The sequence below is a fragment of the Pelodiscus sinensis genome, chromosome 1, assembly GCF_049634645.1.
Source record: "Pelodiscus sinensis isolate JC-2024 chromosome 1, ASM4963464v1, whole genome shotgun sequence".
In the NCBI taxonomy this organism is placed as follows: domain Eukaryota; kingdom Metazoa; phylum Chordata; order Testudines; family Trionychidae; genus Pelodiscus; species Pelodiscus sinensis.
This window is the reverse complement of record NC_134711.1, coordinates 213,098,941-213,123,825: the sequence shown is the minus strand read 5'-3', so window position 1 is coordinate 213,123,825 and position 24,885 is coordinate 213,098,941. Positions and strand designations below refer to the sequence as shown.

Below are 24,885 nucleotides of genomic sequence, written 5' to 3'. Positions count from 1 at the left end.
TATATGTCACATCACATTTTTGATAGTTGTATAGTTTGTTGTAACATACTGTAAAATATTTGAAAAATAATGAAGACTTAATGAAAATATTGACTGCATTTAGTACCATTAGTCTTTGAGTGCTGGGGATAAACTGTTCTTTTTTACCTGGAAATTATAATTTTGGTGATCAGCAAAGCGAGGACGTATTTATTTTTATATTCTTAATATTACAATCACAATTAGAGCCTCAGTAATCTGGACACTATAGAAGGATATATGAAGATGGGATAACTGCCTCCATATTCTTGAAATTTTAATTGAGCTATAATTCTCTGAAATGTTGAACACCCGCAGCTCCCATTGATTTCAATAGGATTTAAGGGCACTTAACATTTGCCAGATCAGGACCTGTATGAAGTTTCATTGTAATTAGCATATAGAGTTAGACAGTTTGATAGGTAGTTAAAGCTGAGTCTGGGGCCAGTCAGAATTCTTTTTCTTTTTTCCCCTAGATATCAGCTTGAGTTGAAGGAAGAATATATAGCCAGAACCACTAAGGTTACTGAAGACGAGAAAAAGAATAAAGGTAACCAATCTCTTTCACAGCCATTGTTTCTCTTGTAGCTTGTAAGAAGAGGAAACAAAGCAGATTTTTATACAAATATATTGTATTTAATTGAAGTTGGAGAAAGAGAGGATCGTCTTTAGACTTCTGAGCTGGATTACTTTGGAAAAAATAGTATATCATGTAATTAAAAACTTCCTCATACCTGTGCACAATCGTGCCAAATTAAGGTTGCTCTGGCAAACTTAATTTTGGATTTTCTCAACTTTTGAGGGTTTGACTTTGTAATTTTAATGTTCTTTTTATGTAGTTTTTTTAATGTGACACATATTAACTTACAGAAACTGTTTATGATTCTTACAGAGACAGCTATGCTGTTGCGTGAAGAGACCATTGCCATTAATTCAAAGAAAGAAGAACTCAAACAAGTTGAATCACATGCAAAAGAGCTTGAGGTAACAGTGAACCTGGTTTGAGACTGTACTGTATGATTAGTACATTTGAAGTGTTTTGTGATATCTTTTCAGGAATAATATGTGGTGCAAAGTGTATTTATTGAGAAACATCTTAATTTCCTGATGTGTGTTTTAGCTTGAGCTGGATTCAGTAAAGGCGCAGCTGCTATTGGTAAACAAACAAAATCAGTTGTTGACAGAAAAATTGAAAGAGATTGCCGACTATCCCTTGTTAAAGGAAGAGAAACTGGAGCTTCAGGTGCAAAATAAACTACTTAGACAACAAGTGGATGAGACTCGCAATGAAAACCTGCATTTCCGAGACAGTTAGTGTTAACTTATTTTATAACTTTTCTTTCCTCATTTTACAGAAGGTTTACATTTTATTTCATGACTGTTAAAAGGCTATTTAATTTAAGGATATATGTAAAATGAATTGAACAGTCTGCTTTAAACTTGCTTTAAATGAACAGTCTGCTTAGTTTTGCAGTCCTTACTCTTTTTTTGTCTTTCCATTTATCTTTGTTTTTTCCAAAGTTCCTAGCATCACAAGTATTGTATGATGGTTTAGTATTAGTGTCTCAGGATACTTCATGGAACAGTGATTAAAAGCAGTCCAGTTCTACTTTCTTCATCTGTTTCCCCTCAGAGAACCAGAAGTTCTTAACTGTAGTGGATTTTTATACGTTCCACTTTTACAAAAGCTAGTCTTGTGGTTACTTCATTGGGCTAGCAATCAGTAAACCTGGGTTTTAATTCCAGCTTTGCCACTGACTTCCCACATGATCTCAGTCAAATTATGTAATCTCTCTTTCTTTATCTTCTTTCCCCATCTGTAAAATCAGGACAGTGCCTTGTGCCTTGCCTGTCTTGTCTAATTTACATTGTAAGCACTTTATGGAAATCTCTCACTTTGCACAGTGGAGCTCTGTGTATAGGTGTACTAAAATACAAAAATATTAACTGCTGATAATACCATCTCTTTCCTTTCATTCTTCTATCTCCTGTTTATCACCCATTTTTTTTTCAACCACAGCATTCTGTATTGTGCTTAGTAGAGGACAAAGGCTTCGGGAAATGACTGTTTTTACAGACTTCTGTAGAATAATAAACCATTATCTTGTAAACGCACATCTACAATTGTGATACATTTTGTGTTTGAAGAGCAGAGATGGGCAACACATTCAGGTTTAGATAAAACAGGAACAAGTTGATTCAGGTTGATTTACTTGTTGATTTACTTGCAGAGTAGAAAAGTTGATTTATTTGCAGAGTAGAAAACTTACTGCCTAGATCACTGTTTCTTAAACTTTTTTAAGACCGAGGAACACCAAACAACAAATAAAACACCAAGGATTTTTTGTTGTTGTTGAGGGGAGGGAAAAAAAAAGAGTGCTGGGGTGTGTGTGTGTGTGGGGGGGGGGGGTGTTGTTGTTAAGCAAAAGAACCCCAACAAAAAACAAAAAAAGTCTCCTGTGCCTTTAAGGGTGGCCATTTTGAACTCGGTTGCTCTCTGAGGCACACCTCTGACTGCCTCGCTGCACACCAGTGTGCTGTGGAACACAGTTTAAGAAACACTGGCCTAGCTCAAATGTTCAGAGGAAGGCACACAACGTTCTGTTTCTAGAAGAAACAGACCTCCTCCTCCCAAAATGCGTATAAACAAAGTTTTACTATTTAAAACCTATTATAGTTAGGGAAATATTTCAAATTTAAATTTCTAGGGTATGGTTATAAATAGTGAATGTTCATATTTAAAGTTTTTTTTTTATAAAAATATCTCCTGGTATTGTTCTTTTATGTGAAAGAGTTAACTCAGCCATCAGCTGAACATGTAGCCTGCCAGGCAGAGTTGAGGAGAGTTGAACATGCTAAAAAAATGGAACAGGATGAGTTTGAAACCCATAAACAACTTCTGGAAAAGCAACTACAGAGTGAGGTAAATTCTTCTCTAATACTATATAGAAAATATATTTTTTCTGTCATTTTGTAAACACTTATTTTTATCAGTAATCTGTGTTGCTTGATTTTAGGAGGTAAATATTATTAATTTGGATAGATGGGTTATAGGCTTGCTAGTTAGTCTGATCAGAAGATAATAAGGCGCTTGTCTCAGAATCAAGCTACACAGAGTTTACAAAGGACTCTTGGGATTATGACAGGACGTTCGCATTGAGAAAAATATTGCCTTAAAGCCTTTGAGATGAATGAAATTGTAATTAACTAGTAATCAAACGAATGATAAATGCAGTACTAATTTAAAGAGATATAAGGTATTATATATACTATAAAGCTTTTGATTAACATATTCACACCCTTCCTTGATAACATGGCAGTAAGAGACAAAAGGACAGGCATCATCTCTGGCATGCCAAGAGAGTTCAGGTCCAGGTTCTTCAATTCTTGAGTGAAAGGTGCAGCACTTAGGAGAAGCTAGAGCTAAGGGCTGTCAAGTAAAACTCTAAGGTAGCTTTAACTGACTGACGTCAGACTTAAAATAAAGGACTCATAGATTAATAAAGCAAAGAACTAAGAACAAAGGAGGTTGAAGCTTAGACCACTTAAAAAACAAGCCTTGGAACTCAGAGGCTTGGAACCTTCTTTGCCTGCATTTCTCCTACAGAGCTTGAGCGCTTAGGCCCTACTTCTTTGTTCAAACTTGGTTTCCTCATCCACTGAAATGTTGGGGTACACTTATTCATTGATGGTTATGTTTTTACGCGTTGGTGATGTGTTTGTATCTACTATATATTTTGAGAGTTTGTTCAAGAACTAAAAGTTAAGAGCTAGAGGCACCAAATTTGGTATACAGCTTTCTCTTATCATTACTTAAAGCGATGTAGGAGTTTGGTTGTGCTAGGAAAATGGGATGTACCTGGAATGGGATTGCTTCTCATAAAACCAAATAAAAAAGACAGAATTGCCAACTCAAGTACAGACCTGAAAATTAACATAACTGAGCCAGTGTTTAAAGAGACTGAACCAGGGTGTCAGAGTTAAGCACAGTGTGCTGCTCTGGTAAGAGGAGGCGATGAACATTCCCTGTCTGGCTCCCAGGCTCTGCTATAGGCTGCCGTGCTAAGCAGCAGACTGCCAGGCAAGTGAAAAGGGTTGCTGCAGCCCCGAGCCTTCCACCACCCAGGTGATCTTTAGTTAGGGTTCACCCCAATTTGTACCACCCCCATTCCTTTGCCCGGAGCCCTGACATCTCTAAGCCCCTGGCCTAACTCCTGCCCCAGCCCTCTGCCTTGAGCTCTCTCTCTCTCCCTCTCCCTCTCCCTCTCCCCCTCCCTCTCCCCCTCCCTCCCTCCCTCCTATTGTCATTCCGATATGACAGTACCTATATGTAAGTTACTTTCACCCCTGGACTGTACCCAGGTGAGACAGAAAAATAGGATGAACCTGGAAGAGGATTGCTTCTTAATAAATATTACATAAAAGATAGAAACAGAAATTTGGAGCAGTACTCTGTTTAGGCATAGCTAAATCAATGCTTAAGGTTTGAAAATGTGAAGAAAATGTTATTGGAATTTAAATTGACTATAACCCTTTTTTCTTAAAATGTAGCAAATTATAAGAGTTTATAGGGATGAAGAAAAATGCACTTGGTGGAATTCCCGTTAAAAAAATTTTGGAAAAAAAAAACGGAAAAATTTTAACAGTCCTTTTTTAAGACATCTGAAATAAAAATTATTTTCATAAAAATAACACTATATTTTTGAAAAACACAATAATTTAAATAAAGCATGTACATTTTTCTTTTTTTATAACCCCCCCCCCCAAAAAAAAACCTTAATTGAGTTAAGGACTTGAACAAGGCTGGGTACATCTGCTAGTATACACACATTAATGACATTAGATCCTTCTCACATTTATTTTTCTTGTCCTCCCGTTTATTTCTCTTCTTTCCATGTGGTGTATGAGTTAAGTTTTTAGAAAGGTATGCCTTTGGAAAGACTCCTGTGCCAACCTGCTTTCACACATCCTTTATCTATCTAGGTTGCAGCTATATATGGTCGGTATGCTTTAACTCCTTCATCTAGGTGAAAGGTCTGAAAAATATGTATGGTAACTTAGCCTTAGCTCAGCTTACAGGATGTGGCATGTAGGTTCCTTACATTAGAGCCAAGCTACATGTAATATAAACCTGTAAATCTATTACAGTTTACACCTCCCTAAACTGGGACTCTCTGGTCTGGCAACATCTTATCGTTGCTGTGGTAATACTGTTCAGACTGTTGAGCTATTGCAGCTGGACCAAAAGTGTTCCTGGGCCAGAGAGAGCCTGGTGGCCAGGAGTCAGGCAGCAGGAGGGCTGGCTGCTGGGAGCCCAGTGGGGCTAGCAGTAGCCCGGTGGGGGAGCTGGCACTGGGGTTGAGTGGCAGGGGAGCTGGGGTCCTGTGGTAGCTTGGCAGGGTGGGCTTCATGAACTGGGAAGCCAGGGGCTGGGCTGGGGATGCACAGCACAGAGCTGGAACCATTGGTAGGCAGCCTGGCTGGGGCCGTTAGCAGGGTGACTAGCTAGAGCCAAAAGAAGAGCCAGCGGCAGACTAGAAAGCTGGCATCAGGAGACCTCCCCAAGTCTGACAAATTCCCTCATTCAGGACCGGTCAGGTCCTGAGGGTTCCCGACCAGGAAGGTCCAACATGTATAATAAAACATCAACACCATAAGAAATCTGTAAGAGAAGATATATAGTTAGCAGACTAGCCCCACAGACCACACCTAGAAGAAAACAAAATCACTGGCAAAGTTTGCAGTGTTGTTAAGTATTGAAGGCTGGACTATCGTTGCTGTGGTAATTCTGTTCAGACTATTAAGCTATTGCAGCTGCCCAGTTCTTGGGAGTTCCAGTGTTATCAGAACTAGCAGATAGTGCAGCCTTCTGTTTCAGCAGACCTCGATGTTACAGAAAGAAAGACCACAGGCGTGATTTGGTGGCAGAGGCACTTGGCCAGGGTTATTGCCTTCCAGGCACAGTACTAGTGCCCTAGCTCTGTGATTATAGGCACACTAACATTAGTGCCAAGCTGCAAGGAGTAGCTCAGTAGCAGTAAGTTTTGCTATCCTCTCAGCCACACAAGGGGTTACGGTGACATTTATAGACTGAGACAAACAACTTATGTACCACCTTATGTGGTTCATGACATCTGCTGGTTATTTCTCCTTGTACCTCGTTCCAGAGATCTTAAGCAAAATATCCCAATTCATCACTTCAGTTAATCTTCTTACCTTGTACCAGATCAGGACATACCTTTGCTAATTTTTTGGAATGTATTCATATACCTACATAGTGCTTGATAGTTCTTTGCAAGTGCCTGTGTCTGAGCAATGCTAAACTGTAGGCCATACAGAATGGGAGCCTTTATCCTGGGAAATTCTGAAAAAGATATAGACATGTATGCATCTGATTAAGTGGGTCTTTGCCCATGAAAGCTTATGCTCCAATACATCTGTTAGTCTATAAGGTGCTACAGGACTACTTGTTGCTTTTGCAGATCCAGACTAACATGGCTACCCCTCTGATACTTGAAAAAGATATGTTGGTCATGCAGGATAATCAGCAGAACTTGAGCTCCCATGTAATGGTGTGACCAAAAAACAAAGTGTAATCCTGGGATGCATAAACAGAGGAATCAAGTAGGAGTAGAGAGAGTATTTGGTGCAGGCACGAACACTCCCAAAATACTGTGTCCAGTTCTAGTGCCAATACTTCAGTAAGGGTATTTATAAATTGGAGAGGGTTCAGAGAAGAGCCTTGAGAATGATTAAATGATTAGAAAACCTGTCTTATAATAATAAACACAAAGGGCACAATCTATTTAACTTAACAAATAGTGGTTGAGAGATGACTTGATCATAGTCTTAAAAATATCTACCTAGGGAACAAATATTTTTAAATCAAGAGTGGATATTTTTCTAAAAGATGCTCTAACAATTTTTTTGAAGCAGTTCTATGGTCTGTGTTATACAGGAGGTCAGACTTGATAATTACAGTGGTCCCTTCTGGCATTGGCATCTATGGAAAGCATATTGAGAGAGATGCCTTCATGGGCTGAAATACCTTTTCTCTTCTTTGGTATTTGTTCAAATTTATATGACAATTTCTTTTTCAAAATCTGTTTCAGGTTGAACGTTGTGCACAATTAAAGACCCAGATGTTAGACTATGAAACTACTATCAAAAAGCTAAATGTAGAGGTTGAAGATTTGAAATTGCAGCTGAAGCAAACGCAGACAGGTTTGTAGTATTTATTAGATGTTTTTAAACTGAGTTTCTAAAGGATTTTTCATTTATAGAAACATTTCCAGTGTCTTGCAAAGTAGTTCAGATTTTGAGGGCTAAAGTTATAACTGATAATTGCATTCCAAAACTAAAAAAAACCAAAACCAGCTAAATTTGTGACACTGCAACTTTATCTAAGACGCTGTCTACAAAACACAAGCTTTTAAAAGGAAGGAAATGAATATATATGGAAATAATAAATCTTGCACTGTCCAGATAATAAACATTCCTAATAAATATTAGGAAATTCATATTTCATATCTAGGGATGTGAACAGGTAACTGGTTAACCAGTGATGCTTACCAGATACTGGTTAATTGGTGCCTGGGAGCAGTCCTCTGCCCATGGCCTGCCCCAGCGTGGGCTAGAAGCTGGCATGAACCCCAGCACTGGGGCCACTACCGGTGGTCACTGCTGGTGGTGACCCTAGGGCCTGGAGTCCACTTAACCTAACATTTAACCAGTTAACTAACTCAATGTTTAACTGGTTAACTGATTAATTAGTATTTTGCATTCCCATTCATAACAGAACCATCTAATTTCTAACTCCTGAATTGTATTCTAATGTATTATTTTTCATCTCTTGTCTGTAGAATGATTTTTTAAATACTGTAATGTTTATACTGCATATTGACTGGTATTTGAAGCTAATGAGTCAGTCCATCACAGTGTTCATTTTGTACTTTTTTTTTTACAAGTATTTTTTATTATCTTTTTATTTTGCTAGTGGAAGGCACAATATTGACTCATTTTGGGTCAGAGTTAAGGTTGCTGTGACAAAACAGGCATTTCTTTGTATTCAGTAAGAACTTTTATTATGTTATATGTGTTGACCTCTGTGACAAAATTACTTCCCTGCAAATACTTGTAGATAATAGTGGTGTATTTCAGTAAACCTAAAAATACAAACAGTGACTATTAACACAGACAATATAACTGCTTTTGGGGAAGAGTTTTCTTTTGTGGAAAGGAGTCACCTTAAAATTTAGAGTGAATGCAATAGCTCAGTGTTCTGTAGTTTTTGATTTTGTTGTTTTAATACCCAATAGTCCATTTAAGAATTATATGGGCCTGCCCCTGTACTTAGAGGAATCAGTGGGCACATGAGTGGGCTCTAACAGTTTGCAAGTCGAATTAAATTAAAAACATTGAAAAATGAGATTGTGTGGCTTTTTGGAGCTGCTGTCATCAACTGTCTTTGTATTCTATGGGGTTGTCTTATAAATATGTATTATTTGGATGCAGTGATAACAAAAGTAACAGAAATTATTAAACTTTTTGCTGATTTTATTTTTTGTCTCCATTGGTTCTAAATATTTTTTGTAAATAAACTATTTATAACTTGCAACAGTTGCCATGTAACATCAAATGCAGCTGAATATATATTTTAATTTTTTTATATCTATGCTTTACATTTCAAATGAAAAATCTCTATATTTAAACTGTCATAAACTTCTTATCTGAATGATGTGACCAAATCAGAATTCAAATAATTTCTTCTGATTTTTCCTGAAATTCATGGGTGCTTTTTCTTTTCTGTCTCTGTGTCTGAAATTTTTCTCACTTAGTTCTAGAGAATGAAGTGTATCGGAATCCCAAGCCTTCTCTCGTTGATCGTTCTGTCATTGACTTCGATAGAATTATACCTCATGACATTTATGTAGATGGTGCTTTCTTGAAGAACCGGGCTGTTGATATCGAGGCAGTTGATGTTCCAAACATTGGTTATCGCCAGCATTCACAGACCTGCAACTCTTCTCCAGATTCTGACCTTGAATTTGTTGCCAAAACCAAAACTAGGATAAAAGAACTAGAGAAAGAAGCAGAGTATTTGGAAGAAGCCTATAGAAATTACCAACATAGAGTCATTCAGGGTGTAGTTGCAAGCAGGACACCAACAAAGACTAAGACCTCTCTACCTATACGAAATGCTGCTAGATTCCCCTTGGCTTCTGAACACAGAGTTATGTTTGTAGAAGACAATCTTGGTGCTCAGCATTTCTCTCTTAACAGTCCAAGAGGCCAAAGATACGTGACAACTGAGCATGATCATAGCTTGAAAAATCAACTAACTCCTCCCCGAAGAAGGTCTTCCTCCAGACGTCTTTCTTCTACTCCTCTTTCCAAAGTGGAGAGAAACATCAATAACCATATACTTGCAGAAGGTAAATCATTATTGCTCATTTGTGTTGATATTTTTTCTTGCAGGAGTCCAGTTAGGAAACTTAAAATTGAGAATCTTTTATATGTTTTATCATCTGTTTAAGGGGAAGAGAAAGGCATGGGAAATATATATAAGAAACTAACCATTTGAAAACAAGCATTTTAGAAGTGAGTGTTAAGCCTACTGCCCTTCATGTAAACCTCAGAGGGTAGCCATGTTAGTCTGTAACTTAAAAAGAGTAAAAAGGGAGTGCTCTGTTAGTCTCTAAGGTGCTTACTAAAGGACCACTCGTTTTTTTTAAGTTCATTTAAGCAGTTTTAAATGGTTAATTAAGGTATATCCACATGATCTACTATATATGTAGTCCTGTGGTAATCCAAAAGCACGGCCACATTTTGACTCAATCAGTCGTCGCTCCTTTCTTTTCATCCTGTCTATTTGGGGGACAGGCAAACTTGCTTTCACAATCCTTGGGGCTTGATCACCAGTGACAGGTGGGTTCTAGGCACTGGCAGAATGGGCTATGTTGTCCAGTTCTTTTCCATCCCTTCCCCTTGTCCTTCTTGAAGGACCTGCTCATGAGTTACTGCTTTCTTGAGCAGGTTCACTTTCTACTGGCTTTGGAAACAATTGTGGGGGTTCTACTAGAAAACTGCACTAAAGGCTTCTATTCCCGGTATATGCTGTTGCACAAGTCCAAGGAAGGATAAGATCCATTCTCAATTTTTGTGGCCTCAATAAATATGAGATGTGAGATTCTGAAGGGTCATATTATTGACTGTCCTCCCCGCATTATCTCAGAACAACTGGTTCATTGCTCTCGACTTTCAGCTCGCCTATTTTCAAGTGGCAATTTTGCCAAACTATAGAAAATACCTTCAATTTGTCATAGTGGAGCACCATTTTCACTACGCAGTGCTTCTGTTTGTCCTCTCATCTGCACTTTTGTTTTTACCAAGTGTATGCTGTAATCCATGCTCAGACCTCAGGAATAAATGAATCCATATCTTCTTCTTCGAGTGGCCCCGTGGGTGCTCCACTCTAGGTGTCGGGTCCGTCCCGGCGCCACTGATCGGAAGATTTCAGAGCCATACCGGGCCGGGCCGCGCATGCTCTCTGCGCTGCTGGTCGTTCGCGCCCTTTCCAACGATCGCGGCTCGGCCCCCCCGCCAGTTCCTCTCAACCGTCCTCGGTTGCTGACGGAAAAGGCGATCTCTCTGCGGTCGCTTGCCTTGTTCTCCTTAAAAAAAAAAAAAAAAAAAAACCACTAGTCTGTAAATAGTTTGACTTTTCCTGTAGTTAGTTAGTTATTAGTCTTTGTTAGTTACTTAGAAAGGAAACAGAACATAGTTAGTCAGTTGCGCGCTGAAGCGCTTTTTACTGGTCAGTTTCACCGCCATGTCCGGATCACCCGGCTTTAAGCGGTGCGGACAATGTAAGGAGGCAATGCCTGCGTCTGATGGGCATAGTCTCTGTTTTCGTTGCTTGGGGGAGTCTCATATCCCAAGCAAGTGTGCCCACTGTTCTAAATTGACTCCGAGGGCAAGAAGAGACAGGGATCTCCGCCTCAAACTTCTGCTCTGCGACAAGGCTCTTCAGCCATCAAACCCTCTGCAGCAGGAGTCCTCACAAACCCCAAAAAGAAGGGCAATATCTCCTGCAGCAGCCGGAGCAAAAAAGAAAAAAGCCTCCCCTGCCCGATCCCTGCCAGCGGTCCCTCTCCCCCCGGTGAATCAGGGAGACCGGGGATCGGACAACAGCCGCTCCGCGGCTAAGTCAATTTCTCAGCCGCGATCTGCAAAACAGGGCAAGCATCGCACTGCGTCTGCCCCACCGCCAGTCTCCCCTCTCCATAGGGAGCACGAGCGGGATTCGACTCCTTCGGGGAGTAAGCGGCCTCGGCTAACAGCGCCGCCGGATAAGTCATCGTCCCCGGAACGGCGGGACATGCAGGGGTCAGCAACGGAGTTGACTGTCCAAGCGGTCAACGAAGCGGTGCCGCTTGCCGTTCCGCGGGAACGCGCTCCTTCGGCACCAGACAGACGGCACCGGGAGAACCCGGCACCGCAGAGCGAGGACCCGGTTCCGTCAAGGCAGCCGGCACCGGAACCTGTCAGCGGCCCCGCAACACACCCGGTGCCGCAGGAGTCATCTGCATCGGCACCGAGAGAGTCCTCGCAATCAGCTAGACTGCAAACAGCCTCTCCCTCCTCTCATGAGTCAGGCTCCCCATCTGTTAAGGAGGTTTATCGCAGCACAGCACGACACTCTGCAACTGCTAAAGGGCATTCATCAGTCCATGCAAGGGCATCTGGGAAGTCGATCCCTAGGGATCATTCCTTGTCTCCCTCTCCTGTGCATTCAACATACCCTTCCCCACCTCAGTATTCGGGATCGGGGAGAGTACCTTACTACCCAAGACATAGGTCCTCACGTTCCCCGCAACGAAGATCTTCCCACTATTACAGAAACACATCTCGTTCTCCGAGTTACTCTCCTCCAAGGTCTCACCATACTAGACATGGTAGCAGATATGCATCCAGGAGACCATCCCCTGATTCTGTTTATCGTTACCACAGGGGTTATTACACGGGGAGGCAGGACAGATCACCGTCCCACTCGTGTTCGTGTTGTTGCCGTCAGTCATCTTACAGACGCCATTCACAACCGGCCTCTGAGCATCGGCGCTCGCAGTCACCCAGACCACCTCCTAGTGCCACCTCAATTTTGGTCCTGTCGGAGCCTGAAGAGGGCCAGACATCGGACACAGATGATCGGCCTCCACAAGCTTCATCGCAGGATGCTCAGTCTTCTTTCCCCGACGATGCGGTTTTTGCTATGGACTCCTCACCACCAGATGACACCAGAGAGTTTCAGGACCTCTTTAAAAGGGTAGCACAATCACAGGAGGTTCAGTTAGCGGACGTGAACGTGAAGCAATATAAGTTACTGAAGAATTTACACCCTAGACAACAATCTAAGGTGGCTTTACCGCTGGACGAGGCTATCCTGGAACCAGCCACAGAAATTTGGAAGACGCCGGCTTCCACTACTCCATCCTGCAAGCGAGCAGAAAAGAGATACTTCATATCTTCGAAGGGTGCTGAGTTCCTTTTCACTCACCCTCAGCCAAACTCGTTGGTTGTGGATGCAGCTCTTCAAAGAGCTAAGAACCCGCAAGTAAGAAACTCGGCAGCAGACAAGGACGCAAAGAGATTGGACATATTCGGCAGGAAAGTGTACTCCTCTTCAACTCTTCTCCTCCGGATTGCAAATTACTCAGCGTTGCTCTCCAATCATAGTTTTGACAACATTGCAAAATTGTCGGAAATTGCTCAGCGAATTTCCGAAACGGACAAAGTACTTCTCCGAGCTATACTGCAGGAAGGATACGCATGTGCCAGAGCAGGCTTGCAAATCGCCATGGATGTGGCGGACACAGCGGCTCGATCAATCGCAACAGCAGTTTCCATGAGAAGAGCTTCATGGCTTGCGACCGCTGCCGTACCGAAAGAATTACAGTCTAAGGTCGAGGATCTTCCGTTCGACAGAATCAAGCTGTTTGCGGAGAAGACGGACGAGGTGCTGCACACGGGTAAAGATTCCCGGGCTACCTTACGTACCCTCGGGATGTATGTTCCACCTTTCCGTCGTAAACGCTATTTCCCATTCCAAAGACGTTACGATTACCAGTTCCGCAGACAACAAAACCGTCCATACGATCAGAACCGGTCCAAGCAAAGGACACAGCGCAGACGCCCTCAGCCACCCAGGGTGAATAACGCAGGAGCACCCAAGCAGCAAGTTTGACTTTCAGGTCAAGGGCACGCCGGTCGTTCCGGTAACAGTCAAAGGCACCACTCCCATTTTCAAACATCGGTTGCGACCCTACTACCATCAGTGGGTGGCCATATCATCGGACAGATGGGTCTTGGAAGTGATAAAATCCGGACTCACCATCCCATTTACATCCCTCCCTCCTCCTACCCCTCCCACCCCGTCCCTTTTCAGGGACCCTTCTCACGAGGCCCTCCTAAAACAGGAGGCCTATCGCCTGTTGGAAATCGGAGCAATAGAAAGGGTCCCAGACCAATTCAGGGGAAAAGGATTTTATTCAAGGTACTTCCTGACTCAAAAGAAAACAGGGGGTTGGAGACCCATACTCGATCTACGGGAGTTAAACCGTTATCTGCGAAAGCAGCGGTTCAAGATGGTGACTCTGACTACAATAATCCCTTCTCTAGACACCGACGACTGGTTCGTAGCCCTCGACCTCCAAGACGCCTACTTTCATGTGGCCATACACCCGGCGCACAGACGTTTCCTGCGATTTGTTATAAACAACGAGCACTTTCAATACTGTGTCCTCCCGTTCGGGCTGGCTTCAGCTCCAAGAGTCTTTTCAAAGACGCTTGCCGTTGTCGCCGCCCATCTTCGTCGTCTCGGAGTCATCATATTCCCTTACCTGGACGACTGTCTCATAAAGGGAAGGACGGCACAAGAGACAACTCGAATGCTTTCAAAAGTCATAGAGACTTTCAACTCACTCGGGTTGATAATAAACGAACAAAAGTCCACGCTAATTCCAACACAAAACATAAAGTTCATAGGAGCGGTTCTCGACTCCTGCACGGCGAGAGCATACCTGCCCACGGACAGATTCCAGGCAATAAAAGACCTGGTCAATCTTCTCCAAAAAACCACAACAATCTCAGCACATACTTGCCTGCGATTGCTCGGCCACATGGCGGCGGCCACCTTTGTAGTCCCGCATGCACGTCTCCATTTAAGGAACTTACAGCACTGGCTGTCAACGGTGTATGTCCCCATGAGACACGACATACGCAAGTTGGTTACTCCTCCATCCCACGTACACAGGTCCCTCCGATGGTGGACGAGCCCATTAAACATCCTCACGGGAGTACCGTTTCACCAACCTCAGCCATCGGTTCAATTAACATCGGACGCTTCACTCATCGGATGGGGTGCTCACATGAACGGGGAGCGCATCCAGGGGCAATGGTCTCACACCGAAAGGCGTCTTCATATCAACCAGCTAGAGTTGAGGGCGATCTTTTTGGCATGCAGACACTTCCTCCCCAGTCTGAGAGGCAAAACAGTCAGGGTGTTGACAGACAACGTAGCGGCGATGTACTATATAAACAGGCAGGGAGGGGCAAGATCACGTTCCCTATGCGCAGAAGCGGTACGATATTGGAACTGGTGCATACAGAACAACATAAGCATAACAGCGTCATACTTACCTGGCATAGCCAATGTCATTGCCGATTCCCTCAGCAGATGCTTTCCCACGGACCACGAGTGGGAGCTGAGGCTGGACGTACTCCAGGGAATCTTCTGCAGATGGGGAACACCCCTGGTAGACCTTTTTGCAACGTCTGTCAACAAAAAGTACCGCCTCTTCTGCTCCAGGGCGGGGATCGGCAAAGGATCCCTCGGCGATGCGCTCCTGACCAATTGGAAAAAGTCGCTACTGTACGCTTTTCCACCAACAGTCCTCATTCCCAGAGTGATAGAGAAAATCAGGACGGAGAGGGCGACAGTAATTTTAATAGCACCAGCCTGGCCGAGGCAGGCATGGTACCCATTCCTACACAGGATGTCACTTCGACAGCCATGGCCTCTGCCCTTGTATCGAGACCTCCTCTCTCAAGATCGGGGGGCTCTTCTTCACCCCAAACTAGAAACATTGCACTTGACAGCGTGGCTCCTAACTGGCTTACGCTAGATGAAAACCTCTGTTCAAGCCAGGTCAGGTCCATATTGATACATAGCAGGAGGACATCTACGCGAAATACTTACCTGGCAAAATGGCGTAGATACTCTCTCTGGTGTCTCCAGAATAACGTTCAACCATTGACTGCTCCTCCACAACACATCCTCGAGTACATCCTTCATCTCCGAAATGCTAAGCTTTCTCTGGCATCCCTCAGAGTTCACCTAGCAGCCATCAGTGCCTTCCATCACCCGATACAGGGTTATTCGGTGTTCTCTCACCCGATGTTAAAACGATTTCTAAAAGGTCTAGCCAATATGAGCCCACCTCGAAGGCCGCCTCCTCCGTCGTGGAACCTCGATCTGGTACTCGATACAATTATGTATCCCCCATTCGAGCCTCTGGCATCTGTATCTCTACAGATGCTAACCATGAAGACCGTCTTCTTGCTCGCTATGACTTCAGCTCGTAGAGTTAGTGAGTTAGGGGCGATAATGGCAAACCCTCCCTTTACTTCTTTCTCGAAGGACTTGGTAACGTTACGTTTACACCCAGCGTTCATACCCAAAGTAGCTTCATCATTTCATATCAATGAACCGATCGTCCTTCCTTCCTTTTACCCTAAGCCACACTCCTCAACGAGGGAAGCCCTGCTACATACACTGGACGTTAGGTGGGCTCTTTCTTTTTACATAGACAGAACCCGTCAGTGGAGACGAACAGATAGACTTCTAATATCGACAGCGAACCGATCTAAGGGTACTGCACTTTCCACTCAGCGCATTGCCAAGCTTATCACTCTGTGCATTACCACATGCCACTCCATTCGGGATAAACCCTTGTCTTCGCAGCTGCGAGCGCACTCGACTAGAGCAGTGGCGACATCTACAGCCTTTGCCAGAGGAGTTCCTTTAGCCGATATTTGCAGGGCAGCCACTTGGGCTTCCAGCTCGACATTTATGAGGCATTATGCTATAGTTCAGAAATGGGGGGCGGACCATTCAGTAGCTTCCGCTGTCCTTTCAACAGTAGATCCTAAGTAACCCGGAGCGCTCTTAGTTCCGACTACTGCTTTATAGTCACCTAGAGTGGAGCACCCACGGGGCCACTCGAAGAAGAAGGGGAAGTTACTCACCTTGTGTAGTAACGATGGTTCTTCGAGATGTGCCCCGTGGGTGCTCCACGTCCCGCCCTCCTCCCCGCTCCGGGTTGTTTTCTGTCTTTATCTTCCAGAGACCGAGCGGTGAGAGGAACTGGCGGGGGGGCCGAGCCGCGATCGTTGGAAAGGGCGCGAACGACCAGCAGCGCAGAGAGCATGCGCGGCCCGGTATGGCTCTGAAATCTTCCGATCAGTGGCGCCGGGACGGACCCGACACCTAGAGTGGAGCACCCACGGGGCACATCTCGAAGAACCATCGTTACTACACAAGGTGAGTAACTTCCCCTTGTGCACTGGAAGTCTGGTTATTGAGGGAAAGGCCCAGAGAATAAATCCTTTCTCATGTCTTTTTTCATTACACTTACTCAACTGTCTGGGTCTCATCTGAAACACCAGAAAGTCAACTTTGGTTCCCGCTTAGAAAATCAAATTCATTGTGACCTTAATAGACTAAAAGTTTAAGAGCATTTGACCCACTGTTTTTAGGCAATTCACCACTTTTGCCTCAGTCTTCAGACTCAATCTTCCTCAACAGTTTGGGTGTGCCTGTAGGGTTGCCAGGTGTCAAGTATTGACTTGCACAGTCCGGTATTTTCCCCTCCTGTCTGGTTTAAAAAAAAAATTCTGAAAATACTGGACACCTAAAATGTCCGGTATTTTCTGATTTTTTTTTCCCCCGCTCTGTCAGGAGGTGGAAATACCGGATACCTGGCAACCCTACGCACACTGAGCAACTGGGCCCAGCCCCCTCTCTTTCCCTTTTCCCCTCCCCCTTCCCCGGACCTCCCAGACCCTCCCACTTACCTGGTTCTACAGGGAAGCTGTCTTCAGGCTCAATCAGGAAAACAAGATGGCGGTTGGCAAAAAAACTTCAAAGGCTTTTCTTAAAGGGGCCCTGCTGTTTTGCTGTTTAATTTTTAATTTTTTAATTTTTTTTGCTTAATAACTCTTGGTCCTTTTTCTTTTCTCAACAACTTTGGTCTCTCCCCCCCCCCCCCCTTTTTTTATTTCTCAACAGAATTTTTTCCCCAGTGTTTTTTTTGGTGGGGGGAGGCAGGGTGGGTGTTCAGTATTTTTAGTTAAACCCTCTGGTTAAACTATGTGCCTGAGATTTTTGGGTCACACGTCTATATGTGCACATAGGTGATCTAGGTTGCAAGGTTGTGTTTTAGTCCCCTTCAGATATGGCTCAGGGCAGTTAATCATCTGACTCTTCACTTTTGGGTCTGTCTTTCTCCATGGGTCCTGAACTTGCAGTGGTGGATGCTTCCAGAGAATGTTTGTAAGGGTATTCCCATTGTCCAGCCCTTACAAACTAGCTCTGTTGTCACTGATTCCTCCCTGATAGATAGGGAACATATTTGGGGCTGCTGAAAGTTTGAGATCTGTGGTCAGTCCAGGAGTCCTCACTGCATGTTGATGTGTTGGAGCTTTGTGCTACAATGCATGTCATGCTTTTCTGGACTGTATCAGGTACTCAGGTGTTTGTATGCTTATCGACAATACCATACTGTGATGTATTGTGAACACTCCAGGATGCTCTGCAAAGAGGCAATCCATTGGTAGCAGTTCTGCATCAAGGAGAATATCGCTCCGATAGCCAGTTATTTGTATGGGGTTCAGAAGCATCTCAGCAGGAATTTCCCCCTGAATTATGAATGGTCCCTGAAGAAAAGTATCCTTCATCTCCATTTTCTGTTCTGAAAGCTGATTGCTCTATGGGACCTTAGTCCTAGCAACTTTAATGGGACATTATTTGAATCTCAGGCATCTTGTTCCTTTCTACTTTTGTGTCAGAAGATTGCATTCTTGATAGCGATAATATCCACAAGAAGAATCTGTGAGTTGCAAGCGCTTATGGCAGAGACTCATTATAAACAGCGTTCTAAGGAGAAAATAATTCTACAACTATACCCTAAATTTTTTTTCTAAAGCAGTTTCTCAGTTTTATTTGAACCAGGTGGTATGTTTACCTGTATTCTTACCAGAAAAGCATCACCTTAGATGTCAAGCAATGCCTAGCTTTCTATCTGGACAGGACTAAACATTCAGGCTTCTCTCTACCTATTTGGGTCATATGCAGATTGTATGAAGGATCAGGCAGTTTTTTCACAGATGATCTTTGAATAGGTAACATCCTCTTTCAAAACTGTTTATGAAATAGCTTTAGCTACATCTCCTCAGTGGGTATGAGCTCATGCTACAAGAGCATAAGCTGTATCAATAGTGTTCTCAGGGATGTCTCAATATTAGAATTTGCAGGGCTGCTATGTGGTCATCCATGCAGATCTTCATGAGCCATTATGCCATTACCACACCTTCCAGGGCAGATGCAAGTTTTGGTAGAGTGGTCTTGCAGTGTTTATTTAAGTTGACTCTAAGCGTTTCCTCCTGGAGTGGGTGCTGCTTGTGAGTAACCAAAGTGGAATACATGGCTGCATCTACTCGAAACAGAAATGGTTGCTTATGTCTGTAATTCTTTTAAATGTGATGCAGGTGTGGGTTCCATGACACACTGCCTGTTCCATCTGCATCAGAATCTGATCTCTGGATGTTTAGTATGGAGAAACTGGGAAGAGGTACGGGTTTGAGGTAGGGATGTGAAGAACTAGTCGACTATCCAATAAACAAATGCTATCAGATCGAGGCAGCAAGAGAGGAGGGATAAGAAGGGAGTGCAGAAGGGGGTACTTGAAAGCAGCAGTGCCACCTGGAGCCCGGGATCAGCTGGGGACCCTAGGACTTTTGCTGTACTTCAAAGGTAGAGGTGCCCCATCGACTAATTGAATAGTCGATGCAAAACTGCATCGACTTTCGATTAGTCAGTTACCTGATAGTTAACATCCTTAGTTTGAGGTTTTGTCACCTCATATAATCAGTTATGCGCGTGAGGCACGAGTACCACATATTACAGGTACTGGTAAGCAAAGCTCTTCAGCTTCGCAGAGTTGTGCATGCATGCACTGAAGTGGAATACACATCTGCATCAAATCATGAAGAACCACAGTGAAAGAAAGTAAGTAAGTAACTGTTTCTTCCATTCCAGACTCTGGAAGGGAGTGTTTTGTAGTGGGCACAATTTAATGCCCATTTTGCAATCTACCCTATATTTTACCCATTGCAACTGTCTTTTCCCCAACTTTCACTTCTTGTCCCAGTCCTTGCCTATCCAACTAGGGATGTGAGGGTATGTCTACACTAGCCCCCTAGTTCGAACTAGTTAGTTCGGTCTAAGGGGATTTAAAAATGGCGCCCAGATGGGAAGATGCAAATAAAGCCCGGGATTTTTAAATCCCAGGCTTCATTTGCAACTTCAAATGCCTACATTAGCCTCCCTAGTTCGAACTAGGGGGCTAGTGTAGACATACTCTGAGCAACTAGTCAAATATCCGATAAGATCCCTACCCTCTTCTTTTCAGTGCCTGGTTACAACCTAGCCTGGTTCATCTGCAAGCAGCCACTGAAAGCCCCTTGTTGCCTTGGGCTGGATGGTATAGGATCAATTGCTCTGATGGGAGATGATATGTGCCATGCAGTTGACAGGGAACTGTAATAGGCTTTAATATGCTGAGTGAGGATACAATTTCCAGAGATTTTTAGCATCTAAAATCAGAGTGTCTATTGAGCTTGTGTAGTCTGTGATTTTTATAATTGTTTTTCAACTAGACCAGATTTGGGTAGATTTTAACAAGAATGGTGAAAAACACAAAAACCATCCTCTGTTAAATTTCAGGGTCACCGGTATTGCTTTAACATGGGCAAATTATCATATTTTTCACTAGCCTTATTCTATGAAAAAGTTGAATTGTTTTGGCTGACGTTTTCCAAAATAAATTCATTACACTTGCTCAATAATCCAAATGATTCAAATTTGACAAAGTTATAAGCAACTGAACACGGTGTTATATAATGGGAACTGTCAGGAAACTGTAATAATAGATAGTGTTGTCAGCATTGCCTGTAATTAGGATATGCAGGAACAGTACAAGAAATTGGTTGATATAAATTGCCACCTTGTACTTTACAGATAGTGGTGAATCGTACCTAGTGTCTTCCCAACAGAGTGTCAGCCAGCCTCTTTCTCCTATTTTGAAGACGGGCCATCTTTCATCTTCTGAGTCTGCTCCTTCCTCTCCAGCAAATCATAGACAAAAGTTGAGGTAAATATTGTAACACTATTTGTAGTTATGAAAAAACGTTTAACCGGTTCTTTAGAAGCTTATGCCTTATTGGTTAGGAAGTTACTCTGGGAACTGTCCAATGTTTCTGACCAAAATAGCTGCATTTGTTTTTCGCAGTAGCTCTTGTTCAAGGACTGGATGTCTTGTTTTTTCATCATTAAAGGGAATCAGGTATTTATTTAATGTGGCAGATCATTATATGTCTGTGTGAATCTGCAAACTACATTTTTTGTGACTGTCTTTTTAATTGCAAGACTGTACTGTGCCTTTACTTTGGCACTTCAGCCTCCATCTTGAATTGAAATGCCTGGAAGGTGTCGGGAGCAATCCTTGCATCTAGCTGTGGGCTAAAGATGTAAAGCAATTCAGAATCCTGAATCTGAATAGTTTTCTATGCAGATGGAAGCATCCTAGTAAAATGAGCTGACTAAAGCTCAGGAGAATCAGTTATCCCTGACTGCAGGAGAAGTGGGTTGTAACTAAGTAATGAATCACCTAATGAGAGACTTGATGTTCAAGAGAGGTTATCCTTGAGAAAGGGAGGTTCTTGTGGACTGTTGTAAGGCTGCGTCTACATGTCACCTTTAGCTCGAAATAAACTACTCAGTTTGAGCTACGCAAATTGCATAGCTTATTTCGAGTTAATTTTGAAATCCGAAAGGTCCCTTAATCCTCATGGAATAAGGTTTACAGGGACATTGAAATATTTCAATATATTTTGAAATAATGGGCTTGTTTCAAAGATGCAGAATAGCTATTTTGGGATACTGGAATCAATGCCCACAAAACAGACATTAGACAGGATCACAAAGAAAAAACAGTTTCTTGCCATTTCAACCAGAAAGGACACTGTCTCAATGACCTAATCACATGCATCCTACTTCAGAAGACATTCAAATCTGCACTTGAAAGGGAATCCTCTGAACTGGCATTCATGCTAAAATTTGACACTCTCCGCAGGGGGCTGAACAAAAACCCCAACTACCTTACCCATTACAAAGATAGCTTCCCCAGTTATCACCTCTAATACCATTAACTCACAGACATCTCCCCTTCCCCACCTCTAATATCATTAACTCACAGGCATTTTACCTTCCCCCCCCCCCCCCCCGCATTCCCCCTCTGTACTGCAATGTGATTTGTCCTTTTCATATGTGTTCATTTTTTTTAATTGTATCCTTTGGTATATATGGCTGTGACTATTTTCTTCCACTATTTGATCTGAGGAAGTGGGTCTGGCCCACGAAAGCTCATCATCTAATAAACCATCTTGTTAGTCTTTAAAGTGCTACATAGTCCTGCATTTTGTTTCAGGTACACCAGACTAACACGGCTACATTTCTATCACTAAGACTAAGTAGTGAGGACAGTGGACAGAGGGTTTTGTGTGCTAGCAAAATTTAAAAAAATCTAATTATGGACAGATCCTAATAGCAAGATGTCGACTGATTTCAGTAGAACCAGGGTTTGGCAGCAAGGCCTCAATTCAGGAAAGTAATTTTTTTTTCCCAGGAAAGCACTGATGCATGAGGAAGAGGGGTTTTAAATGTACTTTAATTCTTTCATGTGTAGCCTGAACTATTGTAACTTTCCCATAGATTTTTCTGTGAACTCAGAGAGAGGGGGAGAGGTTTGTTAGTTTGTTGAAATTCCTTTGCAGAGACTGAGCATCCCCTGCTTTCACTAATGCATAGATTCACTACCACAGCAGCTCCTACTGGTCACTCTAGGAATTAGCTTAATCTTTAGCAGGATGCCCCTTCTGGCCAGTGTCTCGCCTCTCGTCACTCTGTACTCTCTTCATGCTCTACTCTGGACCAGTGTTCCCTCTAAGATTTTTCCAACTATGAACAGAGTGAGTTTTGGCTTATGTACCAATATTGAGGTCATATGTACAGGTTTGGATGTGTGCCCCAGCCACCAGAACAGGCCCGGGAGCAGGCCTCTATTCTCTACACAGTAGGTCCCAGCCCCCTGAAGGAGTGGCTCCCTCACCATGCTGTTTCAGATGGCCTCACCTGCCAGAGCAGCCGCCTGCTGTGTGAGTGCTGCTGTGTGGTTCCCCAGAGGAGGTGGGCGGAGGAAGATTTTTTTGTGCACAGATGTGCAGGCACATACCTTAGCAGGAACTATGCTCTGGACCCATGTCATTCCCAGGACCGTGGTGTCCTCTGTTGGATACCGCCCTCTGGCAGTGCTCACTACACTGGTCCTTCTACACCAGTGGTTCCCAAACTTTTCGACGACATGCCCTCTTTTTGATTTTTGAGAAACCCTCAGGTCCCCGTCCCCCCAATAACAGCAAAACTTGTTCAGCAAAAAAAAAGGAACTGACTGGGGCCAAAAAACAAAAATAGCAGCACAACTTGGGGGGGGAGGGGAGGACTGGGTTACCTCGCCCCCCCCCTCCCCCGGAATTTCTTCACCCCTCCCCCCCATTTGGGAACCCATGCTCTACACCTTCCACTTTGGCCAGCTGCAGCAGGGTCTAGCTCAGGGGTGAGCAATAATTTTTGACCAGGGCCACTTCAGAAATTTTTGAACAGCTGGCAGTTCCCTCTAGGCACCTGTGCCCCTGGCAGTGGAGGAGACTTCGCATGCATTCCCTCCTTTTGCCCCCAGGTCAATCAGGGCCTGGAGATGGGGGAGCATGTAAAATCTGCCCCTGCCCTGCAAGGGAGTGCTGCGCTTAGTCAATTGCCAACTGCTGCTCATCTGGCAGGTGACTCTAAGTGCTGAGACCCTTGCAGGGCAGGAAGAGACTTCACACACTCCTCCACCCCCCAAGCCCTGATTGGGCGGGAGGGGGGCACACAAAATCTTTTGTTCTCTGCCCTCTGGCGCACAGCTCTTAAAAGTCAAGTGCCAGGGTTGACTTGAAGCGCTGAACACTCCCCTGTCCCTAGGCACTGATTGATCTGGGGGCAAGGGATTGGCAGGACCTCCATGGGCCAGATCAACCCGCTTGGGGGGCCAGATCTGGCCTGTGGAGGCCCTTTTGCCCACCTCTGGTCTTGCTCCTCATCTCAGGGATAAGCTGCAGTGTCTATCGGCCACTGTTCTTGGTGGCAAGGTGTACTGGAAGGGGGAAGAGAGGGACCCAAACCCACTAACTACTCTGGGTCCCGGATCAAGGACCCTCTGGCAGCTGCGTTGTCCTGCCCTCCTTCACTCTTAACTGCCTCCTGATCCCTGGGGCACTTCCCCTTTGATCATTGCATCCTCCTGGCCCCTATATCAAAGGCCTGCAGCCTGGCAGATATCAGTCCGGAGCCTCTCTTGCTTTGCTCCTCTGAACCTGCCTAGCTCTTCTCTACCTTAAGTGCTTCTCTGGGAAACAGTTCTTCACCTTCTCAAGTCAGGCTCCAACTGCTGTCTGTTCTGCTGAGCAGCTCTTTATATCCAGGGCTTCCCCAGCAAGCTACCTTCTGATTGGCTTCCCTAGGAGCCTCTCCTTGATTCGCCACAGCTCTGCACAGGTTCTCTCCATCCTGCTCTAACCCCTTCTGGCCAGAGTGGGTCAGCTGCCCACTTCTTCCCCAAAGAGTAAAGCAGTAATCCAGAGGTTCCACAACTTCATTGGAACTCTGGAGAGACTTGAGAGAACTAGTGTTAGTTTCAAGTGCTAGTTCAACTGGTCCATGGAGTCTCATCTCTCCGGACGTGGAACTAGACAGAGTGTTGCTAGAAGTCTAGAGACAATGATTGAACCCAGCCAGCCTCAGAGCATATGTGATCCATAGGTTAGATTCAAACACAGTAGCATGGTGAGCATCCACCAGGCAAAGCTCTGGATGGGTAGTTACACTTAAACACTCTAGACTTTGTGTCCTATGAACCAGGTATTTAAATAAATGGGTGATATTCTCCCACCAGTAATCTGCTTTTAGGAATTTATTTTTTCCTCTTAAGGTAGGCTCTGGTTGCTGATCTTTGGTATTCAATGACAGAAGCTGTAATTGTTCTTTCAGTGCCAGGAACAATCCTGGTTGAAAAGGATCTCCCCATAACCCTTGTAATTTTTAAGTTAGAACATCTTGGGAAATAGGTTCTGTTCAAGCTTATGAGAGACAAAAGTCTGATGAACTTCAACATCATGCTAATTGACATAAATATATAGCTTCCTAAACTGCTTTGGACTAGCATTAAACTGTGGGTCTAGTCAGAGCTGATTATATCAAGAAACTAGATTCTGTGTTTTGTTCTGCCAAGATAAGATTTGTAGTAGGGATGTAACATCCAGATTAATCCGTTAAACTGATTAACAAACTAGTGGGATCTCACCACTCCAGCCCCCCAGCCCATGGTAGTGTCCCACTCTGGGGCTGCCTCTGCTGGCTCCCAGCCCCCACATTGG

The 24,885-nt window shown here is 43.8% G+C and overlaps 1 protein-coding gene across 2 annotated transcripts in view; it reads left to right on the top strand.

The window, feature by feature from the left end:
• The window catches only part of OFD1 (OFD1 centriole and centriolar satellite protein), a 74,140-nt gene that overhangs the window by 22,807 nt on the left and 26,448 nt on the right, over nucleotides 1–24,885 (top strand). For both annotated transcript variants that reach the window (XM_075914537.1, XM_075914547.1), the window contains 7 exons: nucleotides 495–568; nucleotides 911–1,002; nucleotides 1,139–1,328; nucleotides 2,811–2,941; nucleotides 7,131–7,242; nucleotides 8,856–9,452; nucleotides 20,375–20,507. In XM_075914537.1, the coding sequence (XP_075770652.1) occupies nucleotides 495–568; nucleotides 911–1,002; nucleotides 1,139–1,328; nucleotides 2,811–2,941; nucleotides 7,131–7,242; nucleotides 8,856–9,452; nucleotides 20,375–20,507 (1,329 nt within the window). The remainder of the gene's footprint in view (nucleotides 1–494; nucleotides 569–910; nucleotides 1,003–1,138; nucleotides 1,329–2,810; nucleotides 2,942–7,130; nucleotides 7,243–8,855; nucleotides 9,453–20,374; nucleotides 20,508–24,885) is intronic.